Here is a 15,334-nt window from a genome sequence, read left to right on the forward strand (position 1 = left end):
TGCTTGTTGATGGTCCACACAGACATCAATCTTACTCGATCATGTACTCAAGCTTAGTATTAAACTAGAACTTGCTTTTTACTGTCAATATATCTCTTTTAAGGTGAACTTACTTTGGACTTGATGTGGAGTATGTAAAGTGTACAAGGGTTTTCTTGGTTCTTCATGAATCTTTGTTACACACTTCGTGTAAGGTCAAATGACACTAGCTAGTTGTGAAAGAAAATTGGGAGTTGTGTCTGTGTATATACTGGTTCCCAACAACTTCAAAAATATTGTTTCCCTAGATTATATAGCTCTGTGACTATTTGGTCGATGGCCAATATGATGCCGGTAGATGAGAACATCATACCCAATTTATTTTATACTTACGTATTAGTATGATACCCAATTTGTTTTATATGATCATCGTTAGTATGATACTCAGTTTATTTTATATGATCATCTGAAACATGTTATCTATTTATTTTGTCGTGCCATTTGTTGTTTGGACAGTAGGACTTGGTTGGATTGTGAACTGTTATTTGTTACTGAAGTGGTGGTGGTGTGGACAGCAGAAGGTGTGAAATTGCAGGCTCAGGGGATGGTTTGGACAGAAGTAGACTGTAGTTGTATCTGCTCAGCTGCGAATCTGTTAAAGTCTCTGCAATGAATCTGCAGAGATGAGTATTCATTTGTCAAATGGAGATGTGCTTGAAGTTTTAGTTTTGAGTAATGGTGGTGTTGTATGGATGTTGGCTACATGGAGCTGTGTTGGTTGCAGTTGCAATTGGGTTGTGCTCTGAGTATGCAATTACAAATGACATGAAGTTGGGATTGTTATGATTGAAGTGGAATCAATCATTTGAATAGCATTTAAACTCTTGAACTGTCCCTGATACTCTTCAAGAACAAAATCTAGTTTAGACTCTAATGAAGATATTAATGAGAAGAATAATGGGTTTTTGAAGAGAATAGAAGCTTTGGTTTCTTAGTTTCTTCATCAGTTCTTATGGGGAGTTTTCCAAGTGATGGATTAGCTGTTTTAAAACAAGGACTTTTAGCTGGAAGAGTTCCTGGTTTATTCGATCATGACGAACAAGGTTGGTTTTTCAATAAGCTTGGTTCTGTCAATTCATGTTCTGTAATTGCAATATTGAACACTAAAATTAGTTAAAGAGGCGCACTTTTGTGCCTTTTGGTGCTTTTTTGCATCTTTGTGAATGTATGGAATATATATGTAGCTGCCACTTAATATGAAAAGAAATTGCTCAGACAGGTTGGAGGACTTATAGAAGGCCAGATGCGAAATCAGGAGGGCATGGTATAGGGTGGAGTCCAATCATTCCATACACATTTTCGGTTCCTCAAGGTTGGGAAGAGGTAACCAATTTAGTAACATTCGATTTCAATTAAAAACAATTTGGATTCTATCAAATGAAGTTTTCAGTCTCAGCTGGGTCAACCTAGTACATTTACAGACTTGTGATTCCTAATGATTTTGTTTCGGTTGACACCTGGAGAGGTGTAACTCGAACTACTGCAATGAAGTTTCGTTCGATTAACTGACAGCCTAGTTATGATGCATTCTTGGGCTATTCTGGCGCTGCAGTAGCCTAGTTTGATGAAAATGATATTAAAAGATGTGAACATTGAGGAAATTTGTCATAAATATTCCAAAATTTATTTGGGTTCCTTATTGGAAGGTTTGTCAATGTAGGTTCCAGTATCAATTGCAGATCTTGGGGGGACAGAAATCGATTTGAGATTTGCAAGTTCTCAGGCCGGGCGCTTATTTGTCATTGTTGCACCAGTTCTTAGTTTTTTGAATAACATTGTAAATGGATTTGACAGTGTTGGTATTATTTACGTGGTCTATCAATCATTTTTTAGGTACCCTATTTATTTATGCGATCCAGCAGTCAAGATACCAGATTTATTTAGTTGGTCTACCAGTAAAGGTACCCCGAGTTATTTACGTAGTCCATCAGCAAGGCTACCTCAGTTATTTCTGCGGTCCATCAATAAGGGTCTCAATGCACCGATAAAGCTAACCAGGATACTTAACCTAACTCAACTAGGGAAGGTAGGTTAGGAAAAATCGGGTTTAGCTGATTCAGTGAGTCACAACGAGTCCAACACGCCCACATATGCCCCTTTTTAGCGTTTCAAACTATACCCGCCCCTTTTGTGGAAATAGTAAATTACCTTGACCTTCGCTTTAAAAATAAAAATAAAGCACAACACACTATTCGCTCATACAAAAACTTCTAAAGTTGAGAACAAAAATATTACAAGATAAAAGTTCATCTACTCACCAATATAATATAGGATCTCATTACAAAAACTGAGACGTAAAACGAACCAACGAGTAATTACAATATATTTGTATCTAAATATACGTTATAGATACCTTGATAACAATCATATTAGTGATATTTTATAATATTTTCATGGAAGTTAAAAATGATGTGTCAAACATCATAGACTACGTGACGCTTAATACTAATCAGAGGTTGAGCCGAAGCCGTAACGCCCTGGTAATATCAAAGACATGCACTTTGACTTTGAGATTTGAGAGTCATAGAACGGATAGGATTTATTAGGGAGTGTCATCCTACAGCCCATAGCATCCGGATCGTGTTTTCGGCTTCGACGGCATGAATTTTCTGTAATATTACGGGGGTGGGTAGCGGGTCAACATTAATAGAACGGGGGATGCTTATGGCTGGCTGGGTCCGTCGATTCGACAGATGGATCATCAGAGCAGTTGTTTTTTACATGAGTCTTATAAAAGCCGCTTTTCTTTCTCCGATCCTTCTCCTATTCTTCTCTCTTCAACACACATAATCGTAATTCTGTTTAATTTTTTCAATTTAGTTTTGCATAGTTCGCGGATTGTTTCTCATAGGAAGATATTGTAGTGCTTCGAGGAGGTATGGATCTCAAAATCCATTGTAGCAAACCTAATTTCTTATCAGTTATTTGTTTCGAATTATTGGTATGGGCTCTAATAAGTTTCCCAAGATTTAGGATCTTAGGTTTGGGCATAGTTAGGGTTTTCTGTTTTTATCAATTTTTATGATTCTTATAAGAATTTTTTAAATTGTAGGACGATGATCACTGGTTTAAGAAGAGATGAATTAGATTTACTTATAATTTGGTATTTTAATTAGATTTTGGATTACGCTTAATTTGTTTGTATATATGGTTTATCTTTTTCTTACGAGTTTCACTACGTAATTGTAGGTTTGGGTGCAAATAGTGCAAATAAACTTGATTCTGGCCCCTCTGCATATTCTTCCTTTAATTGGTATTGTGTTCACAAAAATTGGTATTGATGTTAACCTAAAACATAGAATATGCAGATGTACATAAAGGTGCATCTGACGAAGATTTAAAAGTCCAGTGATAATTTTAAAACTCAATCTCATTTCCTTAATGGTCAAATTTGCAGGTTTTATGCTCAAGCTTCAAAGTAGTTGATAATTTTTTGACTTTTGATGCTTAGATATCGAAAGCTTCATTTGGTTTCTACTGAGGCCCTAATGGCTGTTGTATTTCTGACAATTAATTTTTAGGCAGTTTTTAAACAAATGTATAAATTCGAAACTTGAAAGTGCATTGGTAATGGAAAAAATTACATAGATTTATGCCATGGTTAGCAAGCAAATTTCTATGGATTTTGCAAGCATAGTTCTCAGCATAGGTGCAATATCAATGCAAAGATATAACCATTTTAGTTTATGCGCACAACCGTTGCTGGGAGTTGTTAAAGAAACACTGTGCTAGACATGGAAAACAACATCCGTGGTAGTAACACAGTTTTGCCAGCATCATCTCCATGTAGTATCACTGCTTGAATTTTATCACCACCAAGCCCTGTCACTAAGAGTGCAGTATCTCTGGGTAGAAAATAATCCGTGTTTAGATCTTTCAGAAGCATTAATGTTGTACCGATGTTGAGTTTCAATTAATAATTTGGAACATCAGCAGACAGTAAACTGTTCAAGAAATCTTTGGAACAATCAGTGTCAAGAAAGTTAGATTATGTAGTGCCTATCTTGAACTCTGCAGTATCTTTATTACTTAAGTATATGTGTTGCCCTTTAACATTTGATGATGTTTTATTGTAGGAGGATAGACAAGGGGCCTTGATGCAATTGTCGGTGCTCTAGAAAGGGACAACAGTTACATCGCCTGATTAATTTCCTAGAGACGTTCTTGCATTTGTCCACGGGAAACACTCCAAGATGACAGGGTCAATGGACGAGCATTACCGGGTACCGGAGGTCCCGGTTTCCATTCACGCTAATACCTGTAAGTTTCAAGGGGGAGAAAATGGATAATTACTGCCCATCAATGTATAATGTCGGTGCAAGCATATCACTCTTTCATCATGAGTACTGAATTTGTGTAGGCTTATAGGATTTTATGCATGTATATGATTGTGCACACAATAGGGGATTGTTAATATAATTGCTCAATTTCAAAATTTCCAGAATTGCATAGAATCATTACCAGCTGTAGCTTTATAGGAATTTTTTTGTTCTGTTTTAGTTCTCCCTTATTTTGATTCTTATTGTTAATGAAACTATATAATGACAACTATAGGTTCCGCGATGACTGAACGGGGACTAAAAAAGTCACTCCTCAGTGAAAAAATCCATTTTTTATACTCTGAGTTAGTTTAGCAAAATTTATCCCTGAACTGGGTTTTGTTAATAATCCGACCAAAATAGAAACAGATTTTTTGGGGATTCAGTTTGTCAAGTCACAAGTGTGCACAGCTTGGATAATCATTCCTCATTATTGAAGGTATTCAGTGATCTTAGACTACTAAGAGATTGTTGTGGTAATTATTTGCAGGAAAAACTGTCAGTGGGGGAAATTACTGGACTAAAGTTTCTAATAACAATGTAACAAATCTCCAGCATTCGCCGAAAGTAAGCACAAGATTTATTTCTCATGTATTTACCTAATCACGTAGTTAAGTCTCTCTTTTTTTTCCCCACTCATACTTACACAAGATTGTGGATTTAGTTGCGGTGCAGATGTTTCATATGGTTATCACTAACCAAAAACAACACTCCCCCTTTCCTTTCAAGGCAAATATTTTCCCTTCTATTGAGATTTATGTACTCAGGAAACCCTTGATGTCACTAACAAGATGAGTAATGGTGATATAAATGATCTACAAAATAATAATGTCACGACCTTGATATAGTCATCATAGGATTTTTTGGCAGTTGATGGGAACATTTTGTTGCGTCAAAGGGATTTTAGCGATAATTGTAGATATTATTCTATGAGTTTTTGCTCATTAGATTATGATTTGGTGTTCCTGCTGATTTCGGTAATTCATTTTGCAGATGTGAGGTGTAGACCACATCTCTGAGCTCATTTTGTTGAAATTTTCTATCAATTGTCATAGTACTGATTGAACACCCTCATCTATCTATAGAAAGGAAACCATTCATTTATGTTTGTGTAGTTATATTTTGGGTGATAGGACCACTGCGTTAATCAAGGACCAGTGGTTGAAGAAGGATCAAAAGGAATAGCAGTGCGAAGCGGTGAAGGATGGGTTTCACTAATCCTGATTTTTCACAGGTTTATACCAGGCGGTTTATAAAATTCATTGGTTTTGTTTTGCAGGATTTTTGTTGTTTAAGAATAATAATCAGTATTATGTTTGCGTTTTCAGAGTTTACACCCCTCTGGATGGCGACAGTCATGCCTGAGGTGGTGTTAGGTTTGCTGACGGGTTAATGTAAACAGGGAAAATCAGGCAAGAGCCCGATCTTTAGATTTATATTTATATTCTTCGTCGCAATTCCTTTGGAAAACAGTAGAAAAACAAAATAAAAGTGGTATATATAAACGCAGTCGCAACACCACCAACCTCAAGGGGAGAGCGCAAGTTAACGACTGGGGCAGAATGCAGTCAGAACCTAGATCTCACCTGAGTTGAGGCACACCAACACCAAACCTGTGTACATCAGATACATTTGTATTCACAGAACTCAGTCTTGCAGTACCGAGTCTATATACATCTGCGTACAATCATGCACAAGTATTGTCAGCTGAATGCATGTCTATTTTCTACACTAAAGATATAGCAATAATATACATTAAGCAAAGTTCAGTATCCTTTTTAGTAAACCAAAGCGTTCTGATGGGTTAATGTTATCTCAGTGTTTCACTACTGAAGTAGTCTTGCAGTCCGTATACATCTGCATACAACCATGGATGCATATTTGTTTACGGTTTAATGTTTGATTGTTTTCAATTTTTAATGTATTTGTTAATGAAAAAAAAATCTTGTTGATTTTGTAGGTGAAGAGAGGCTAAATCGGACAATGGGTGTTTCATCAGGTTTGATTTATTTTTTGAGGTAATATCTCCTCTCTTTGATGTAATCTGCGTTGCTATAAAGAGGTACAAACTGGTTCCCAGTTTAAAACGGTATGAATCTCAATACCAATTTTGTAGTGAAGACTTAAGGTCAACATGTTTTTACTGTTATGTTTAGTGGTGTAATACTACTTATCACAGAAAAACATATTTCTGGTTTCATTTGCTTTTATATGTATGTATACATTGCTGTTATGCTTGAGTAGTTTTCTGCATATTGTGGACTTCATGTTGTTCAGGTTAGAAATGAATTCCTTGCCTATTATATGCTTGAACTGTTAAATTGACAATTTTGTATATATCTCTCAAAACCATGGTGGGAGTGAAAGTTAGAACTTTTGGATTATAATAGCGTAACCTGGAAATCTTGGTACGATTTTATTCTTCGTTTGTTCATTGTAATCCATGTGTCTAAGATTTCGTTTTGTTTGCTAGATTGCTTTTAATTCTTTTACGTTAACATGTTTAATTTAATTTTAGAACAAAGCTTCATGGTTCAAAATGGCGAATATGAGTCTGTGGCACAATGGTAGTGCATCCGACATCAAGTGAGAAGGTTGTATATTCAATTCACACCAGATTCAATCCTCTATAATAACGTTTTGTTATTGCATCCTTTACCATAACTTACAGTAAAAAAGTACTGAATTTGCACATAGAAATGATATTGATGATTGAATTGTGTCACACCAGATGAATAGCACCAACACAATCTTCGGTAAACCCTTTCCACATTTTTAATTTTGAAGGCTTGTTGTTGGACAGTTTTTGTTAAACCCTTTTCAACATTACGTCTAATTTCATGTCTTAGTCGTAGCTAATTGTACATCACTACTTGTCTAGTATCTTGTTATGCATAACGTTGCTATTGTTCTTTGATTTTGGTTATACGCCTCACTTGTTATATATTGTGGTTAGCGGTAAAATTTCCATAAAGTTTGATATCTAGAATTCAAGGGCTCATTTGGCAAAGTAGGCAAAAGAATGAAGAGATACTTGTTTGGGACAATTGGAGTTTGATACTCAGATTTTGACCAACACTAGGCTTTGGTCTAACATTTGTCCAACGTTAGTCTTGATACCTGGACTAGATGTTGACTCACGCTGACCGTTAACGACCACACTTTAATTAATTTTAGGGAGTAAGAATATTTTAAATTGTTGAGTTTACAAGTATACCCTTAGTGTGGGTCCGGTATCCAAGGGTTAAAAAGAAAAGAAAAAGATTACAATTTTGATGTCTCCACTCTCTTCTCTTTTATCTCCGGCTGTAGGGCTCATTCCCAGATAAAACTCTTCTCCTTCTTATTTAGCTTTCTGCTATTGCATCTCTATTCTTTAGAATCTCCAGTATAATTTTTTTTCTTTCTTTTTAATGAAATCCACCACTTTGAACATATCATGGTTTGGTTTATCTATTGTTGCAGAGGTATATAGTCAAGGTTTGATTTTGATGAAAGAAGAAGACAAACGGAGGTAAAATGATTTATTATTGGTGTTGCAGAGAAGAATATGATTTGGATATGGTACAATTTGAGTTTAGTCAGGATTTTCTTTCTTTCTTTTTTAGAATTGATTTAGATATGAAAATGGGTTTTGGTTAATTTTTGGGTTTCAATTCGGATTCACGGTAGAATAGATTAGGGTGGTGTACAGAGAGATTGAAGAACAGTTTCTTTGGAGAATTTTTTCGAACAGTTATTGAGCGTGAACTTGTGTTGGTAGAGATAAGCTTCTCTTTCTTCTTCTAACCCTTGTTTATCTCCTTCCATGCAATTAACTGCACATCAAGACAATCCCAGATCGCTTACACCATTCAACATCATATTACAGTGACAAACCGCGTCAATTTGTTAACTCCACTTCAAACGGCAGCAACATTTCTTTTATCTAATCACTACCATTCACAGCCATCATTGATCCTTGTGTAACAACTCAAACAGACCCATCCACAGAAGAAAACATACTTCCCTCTTCTTGCGATCATCACCTCTAACAATGGCATCAACTACCTTGTCATGTTTCACCTTGAACCCATTCTGTTTGCTGTCTAAATCAGTACAATACCCAATCTTCTATTTCGAAATTCCTTGCAAACCCTGGTCTTTAAGAGCTCGGAATCATTATTAACGACGATCGGAAAAATGATAGCAAAAATAATTCTTGTTGATTAAAATTGATAGTAGTGGCGGAGGCCACAGTTTGGAGGAGGAGAAGGCGAAAGGATGAGGGTTATATTGACGAGTACTCTGTAAATATTAGTAGAATCAAGGGTATAACTGTAATCTTGTTTATTTATTTAATTTAATGGGTTTTTTGTTTTTATTTAGTAAACAGAAAGCAAGATTTAACTGGTCAACTACAGTCAACGTTCAGTCTAGGTACCAAAGTCTAACGTTGGACAAATATTAGACCAAAGTCTAGTATAGGTCTATATCTGAGTACCAAACTCTAATTATCCCTACTTGTTTTGTTTTGTTTTGTTCTGTTGGTGTCGTCCTGACCTCATTGATATATTAGGCAAAAGAAAGTAAAGCAAGAGCTTCTGCAACTAATGGAGTCCAATATGATTGCTAAATTTTGACTTGCTCACTGTGGAGCTCCCTAATAATGAGCATCTCTTAATCATTTATGAGTCTGTCTTCTGTATTGCAGATGTGAAACGTTTGATCGGTAGGAAAATTAGTGAGTGTATAATAAGTGTACACTCACTAAAATTGTTTGATTGGTCTCATACTCTTTTGTTTGACCGACGAAACAGTTAATCAGTTGCTCTAATATCCCGTGTTTAACTGTTATCAGACGAAAAATTCAAAGTCTAACATCATCATCTACTTGGAGTTGGAGACAGCAATCGGTATCATCCTTCTGGTCCCGGGCTCTCACTTGCAAGATTCGTCCGGGTCTGGAGGTAAAGTCTTGTACTCTTGTGGTGGTAATAATTTACTTTGTTTGTCAATTAATGTTGACTGACTTTGTAATTTTCACTCGCATCGAGTTTTGAATGATAAGCTTGGTAGGTGCATGAGGCCCATTATAGTTTAGGAGACGGAGCTTGACTCACTTACAGTGTGTATGGCGCTGGTTCATCTGCGTATTTGAATCTACCTACTTAACAAACTGGAAATGACATCCTAATTAATTCATGGTCTACTGTCATCAATCAGTTTGTTCATCATTAGAGCAAGTTTTATAGTGGAATCCATCCATCTTCCATCTTCCACACTATCTCAGCACTTGGAACTGTTGATGGAAGCGCAAGTGTAATGGTGGAATAATAGAAACGATATTCTTAATGGAACTAAAAAAACGCAATTAAGAATGGAGCTAAAAAACGCAATTAAGAATGTAGTTTTTTTTTCAGTCGTTAGATTCCAACAACTCATTTTAAATCTACGGATAAAAAAAAACGCAATTCTTAATGGCGTTTTTTTAGCTCCAATCTTATTTGCGTTTAGCGCTATTCTTATTGGCGTTTAGATGGATTCCACGAACCCTTCCACCAAACCATGAAATCCTCGGATTTTTTGTGAAAAGCCCCAACTTGGAAGCCACTAGACTTGACATTCCATGGTTTTTCCACACTTGAAATAGGTTGTATTCCATCATAAGACTTGTTCTTAAAGAAACATTTACTACTTACTGAAGTACTAATCCAAAATAGGACCCCTTTTGTATCGTTTAATAAGGTATTAGTCCCCTTTTGTATCGTTTAATAAGGTATTAGTACCGCAGTCTAAAAATACACATGAACTCATTTTATCAAACTATTTTTTCTGTTTTGTCTTCGTAGTTGCAAGTAGGTGTACGTCGCAATTGCTGCTTTTCAGCTGCCTAGTATTTTTGTATTCATATTTTGAACTTTTGGTATGAATTTTAGGTATTGTAAGTGTAGGTGTAGATAATCCATAGGGCTAGATGGCAAGATCCTAAGCTATGATACACCAAAAAAAAAAAAGAGTGGCGAAGCACAGGATAGAACCGAACGGCACAAAGAGCGAGGTATCACGTGGGTTGGACGTGATGGCCCAACAGTTGTCGGATGTGACGTGACCTTTACCTCCTGACAGGTCGGGCGAACGATCAAAAAGCACTCGGTCAGACGAAGGAAGATGGTCAAACAAAGGAACAAGAAGAAAGAAGGGCGACATCGTGTTAACCAGACGATCAAGACTCGGCCTCGGGTGAAGAACTATCAAAAACCAAGACTCTATCGGTCAAACCAGAAAATCGGGCGAGCAGTGTAGGTCCGATAGGGAACAACTAAAATTGATGTAATGTGACCAACATTGCAATTCTGTTGTATGTCGATCTTGGCCTATAAATACAAGGGCTGGTCGAGAAAGAGACAGGCTGAGAGAGAGAAAAAGAAGACATCATACTCGAGTTTTTGAGCTTCATCATTTGAAAGGGAGAGAACAACTTGTAATCAAAGAAAAGAAATAATAACATTCATCCTTTCACCCCGTGGACGTAGGTAATCATACCGAACCACGTATATCCGTGTGTTTATGTTTGCTTGTGTACCTTTACTTCGTGTTAAACCATTTTCTACTTCGTTGGATGTAGTGTGTGGTTTTATGCCACTACAGTAAGTGAGTGTAAGACAAAAGGCTCTCTGCTTATCGCAACATGGAGGGATAAACTAACAAAGAATGGGAGTAAGTGAAGCACTTCCTTATCCTGCATCCGGATCTTTGTACTATGACAGTGAAGAGCTGTTTGACAAATAAGGCGATTATTACTAATGAGATTAATAATGATCATGACTCTCTTTTTGTTGTATGAACAATTGTAAAGAAGGCCCAGTTTTGTATATTATTGTCTCTCGAGTCTTGATTAATAAGTCATGTATTTGGCCGAGTGTTTGACAATTTAGACTAACATACTGACTTATTTATGTTTAATCGTAGGGTCCGTTTGGCACAACGTAGTTGGAGGAGGGAGTGCAGTCAAAGGGGTAGTTGGAGACTGCATGCATCAATTAGGTGTTTGGCATGCCCCAAACACACGACATAGAAATTACTTAGGTAGTTCGACTACCTCCAAAGGACGTAGTAGAATGCAGACCTATATGGGAAGTAATCCAATGTCGCCCTTTTTTGCCTTCTATTACCTCTGTCAAACTACGCCTGACTAGGTTTGACCAACATAAAAGAAATTATTTTTTCTCAAAATACTCACCATTTTCTTCTTCTTGAATACTGTCTGCAACTTAGGGTTGAAAGAAATTGTCACAATCAAGATGAACACTTTTGATTAACAACATAATCAAATCATACAATAAAGAAGATATAAAATTTGTTGGGAAAATACTATCAAAATCTTCTTAAATTCCAGTGGATTTGGTTAGATCTTCTTTGTTCCTTGGTAATCATAGATGTAGATTCTGCCATTAAAGCCAGATCGAAGGTTTACGTTTTGGGTTTTGATGGAACAATTAAAATTATAGATCAAGGTCTTTCTTGTTTGATCAAATGGTCGTGATTTCTTTCTTCATCTAACCCTTTTGATCCATTGATCTTGAAAACTAAAACATAAACATCGATCCATTAGTGGGAAGAGATAAAATTTCTGAGGAATATTTGCTACTCATCAGATCGAACCGGATACCATCAGGAATAAGTATCCAAACAAGAGATTCACTTGTAAATTTAATCTCAACGATTTTAATAACCTATTATTTTTGATTTAATTTTTTTAGACATTGTTTAGCAAGAAAATAGAAATAAGAGGGTTATTTTTCACACAACGTGCCAAACACCAAAATGTTACTACATGCGATTTCAATGCTGCGTATTTGCAATTACCTGCATTGGCAACTGGAAGTAGTCCGAAAAAATTATGTGCCAAACGGACCCTTATGTTGTTCGGAATGGATTTGCTTTATCCAGCCTTTCCCAGCTAATCTAGTAGCATGGGTTTCGTGGAATGAAACCATAAACATATTCCTCGCTCACTGACTTGTCTCGTTATAGCTAAGAAGGGTGAGTTCTTGATTTGTTTATCTCCGTGGAAATTGATTGTGCTAGGATTTTCTTGTTTTTAGTTGAAAACAATAGGATAAGGTATATTTTGTTTCTTTTCTGCCCTTAATTTTGTATTGTCTGAATGTAGTTATTTCATAATCTGTATGGGGAATTTTACGTATTGAAGAAAAACAACAGATAATTACAATGTGATAGAGAGTGACTATTTCTAATCATATGCACCTTTGTGAAGGAGTAATGCTACAATGACCGGGAGAATCTACCGGGATTCTCCCGTGTCTCACATAAAAAGGGAGGACCCCACAGGGAGAAAACAGGAGGGGCCAGGTATTTTGTGTGGGACACGAGAGGGAGAATTCCCGGTAGACTGTCCCGGTCAATCTAGCATTGTGGTTTGTAAAGTGGTTCAACTGTTGGTATTAATATACATTATGTACTGATGTTTTGTTGTTTGTAAAGTGGTTCAACTGTTTGTAGTAATATACATTATGTACTGATGTTTTTAGAACCTCGGTTCTCTTGTCATTCAGATCAGTAGGTGATCTTATGATGATTGACGAAGAAGATCATATGAGGAGCTTTGGTGATGATACTGTTATATAAAGAACAAGGTTACGTGAAGAACATGGGATTATGCTGGGATTCATCGTCTATTTTAAAAAGAATAGAACTTTTTGTTTCCTGAAACTACAAATGCCTTTGTGCCTAGCAGGATGCTTTTATTTGTTCATTTTTACATAGTTAAATTGGGTACATACTTAAATAGACTGGCTTTTGTGTTGTTGCAAGATTCTTTTTTTTCTTTTTGAAGCATTTTTTATACAGAAGGCAGAACCAAAAAATGGGTAGGGTAGGGTCTTACCTGTTTAATGGCGGTCGTTGTGCCACCCTAAGCAAAGCCAATTAAAGCTCGCAAGATTCAAGCATCAGGATGGCAAGATTTTGGAATTTAGTGTTATGCTTTTCTAGAAATTTTGGAGTCTCAGTGTCCTGCATCTGCGATTTCACGGCTGGGAGGTCTGTTAGTTTCCGGGGACTTCCCCCTCTCTGAAGCACATACCAACATTCACATCCAAGCGATGTCTTCTCACTCTTTACGATAGGTGTCAGCTTTTGAGGATGCTGCATCTTCATCTCAATTTTCTGCTCCTCACCTGGCAGTTCAGCTTCCTGTCTCAAAAGTGCTTGTTCTCCGCATCGTGCAGCATAATATGCGGCATCAATTGAAAAGCTGAAACAGTATTCTCGATATTTGAACTTGGTATCATATTGCAGCTTTATGATACCTTTGATAACTGGAACCAGCTCATTGAGTATTGCACCAGTCAATCCCATTCTCATACTCAAATATTTCCAACAAATATGAGCATTAGCAGCATCATACTGGGAATGAAAGACATCTTATAGCATACAGTACTTTCCAAAAATATAGTTATAATAATTCGCAGCTCTATATGAATTGATTCCCCACATAACCCGATGAATTCCCCGTTTAGAAGCAATTTGTAAGCCTCTCTTCATTCCCATCATAAGATGATACATGTATGACTCTCCTTTGGAAGCCCTACAGTAAGCATCTATTGGTTCTCTGGAGCTGTTCAGTATAACAATTCCGTATCCCCCATATCCTCCTCCTCTTAAATAACCATGTATGTAAAAATAATATATCCCATCAACTTTTACCGTCCAAGGCAATAAAGCCCGCATCTCCTTTAGTTTATTTACTGCCTCCTGAGACGGTTTTTCCTGCTTTGACGGTCTGCAAGAATCAAATTCAGGATCAGATCCCTCATCTACTTTCCCCTGGGACGACGACGGTTTCTCCTCCTTTAAGGGTCTGCAAAAATCAAATTCAGGATCAGTTCCCTCATCTACTTTCCCTTGAGACACCACTTCATCCTTGACATTCTCGTCGTCTTCTGCACCGTCCGATTCATCTGCATCTTCGTCATCGTCTGCATCCTCGGATTCGTCTGAATCTCCGTTTATCTCAAGGGATTCGTCTGAATCTCTTTTTATCTCAAGGGTGCATGAGCTTGAAAAATAGACAATGTCATCATCAGATTCATATTCTTCTGGACAAGAATCACTGTGTGACACTGACGAGGCATCATAGTGTTTGGCAGTAAATTACTCCACTAGAGGGTCTGATTCTCCTCCCCTGTTACAACAGGATTACATAAATCAAAACACAGATGGATAAAAACTTATCATAATTTTTTTCTAGGTATACGAGAATAGATTTTTTTTTTACTGCATTAGCTCCAGAGATTATCTGTGTTGTCTGTAGCTCTTTTGTTTGTAGCTCTTCTTCTGCAGTGTTCTGTTCTCCTCCTTTCTCCTCCACACTCTCGATAATGATTTATGTGACCTCCCTCTTCTATTTATACACTCACAGGTCCCATAAAACTCGATTAAATCTCCGGTTTCTTCTAAACCAAGTTACAGAGGGTTTTTTTTCCTTTTTCTTCACACGGCTTTCTTCTTTTAACCCAACCTTCTTTATTTAGGTAACTCTGACTCACAGGGAATATATTCTATCCTTGTTCTCCAAGTAACTACCAAATATATCAACCCCAAACCCGAAATCTTTATTTTCCTGTTTAATCGACATTCTCTAAAATCTTTGGGTACAGATCTTCTGTACCGGAAATACGCCTGTCCCTTCCTATCATGGGATGCCACATGTGCATATTATTTTGATGGTTAACATAGTTTATTCACTCATAACTTGAAAATAAAACAAAAAAATAAATAAAACAATGTCTTCGTCTTCTTTCTATTTTTCCAGTCTTAAAGAGTCGGAAGTTAACTTCACAAATTCCTATTTCTTATCCAGATACTTAGATTTTTATACGACCATTAATTCACAGTTAATTCACATACGAATATGAAAGGAATTAGTTAGATCTACAAAATTTCCAAACCATGAATTTATGCAATTTCAT

At 36.6% G+C, this 15,334-nt stretch overlaps 1 protein-coding gene and 2 long non-coding RNA genes across 4 annotated transcripts; all 3 read left to right on the forward strand.

The window, feature by feature from the left end:
* Window positions 1-937: 937 nt before the first annotated feature.
* On the forward strand, window positions 938-2,074 carry LOC113278921 (psbP domain-containing protein 4, chloroplastic-like; the record flags this gene model as incomplete). The annotated part of the gene is made up of 3 exons (XM_026527644.1): window positions 938-1,082; window positions 1,259-1,362; window positions 1,700-2,074. Coding segments are annotated over 3 exons (624 nt in total), but the record flags the coding sequence as incomplete, so codon positions are not given.
* Window positions 2,075-2,711: 637 nt separating this feature from the next.
* LOC113281321 lies at window positions 2,712-5,768 on the forward strand. 2 transcript variants are annotated; one of them, XR_003326021.1, is made up of 5 exons: window positions 2,712-2,915; window positions 3,229-3,292; window positions 4,116-4,299; window positions 4,849-5,592; window positions 5,687-5,768. It is a non-coding gene; the product is annotated as an uncharacterized LOC113281321 (long non-coding RNA). The 2 variants fall into 2 exon arrangements; XR_003326020.1 differs by lacking the exon at window positions 3,229-3,292 and having other exon boundaries at window positions 2,713-2,915.
* Window positions 5,769-5,869: 101 nt separating this feature from the next.
* LOC113281322 lies at window positions 5,870-8,755 on the forward strand. Its single transcript, XR_003326022.1, has 2 exons — window positions 5,870-6,055; window positions 6,319-8,755. It is a non-coding gene; the product is annotated as an uncharacterized LOC113281322 (long non-coding RNA).
* Window positions 8,756-15,334: the final 6,579 nt, after the last annotated feature.

The sequence above is a fragment of the Papaver somniferum genome, chromosome 5 (genome assembly GCF_003573695.1).
Source record: "Papaver somniferum cultivar HN1 chromosome 5, ASM357369v1, whole genome shotgun sequence".
Lineage (NCBI taxonomy): Eukaryota > Viridiplantae > Streptophyta > Magnoliopsida > Ranunculales > Papaveraceae > Papaver > Papaver somniferum.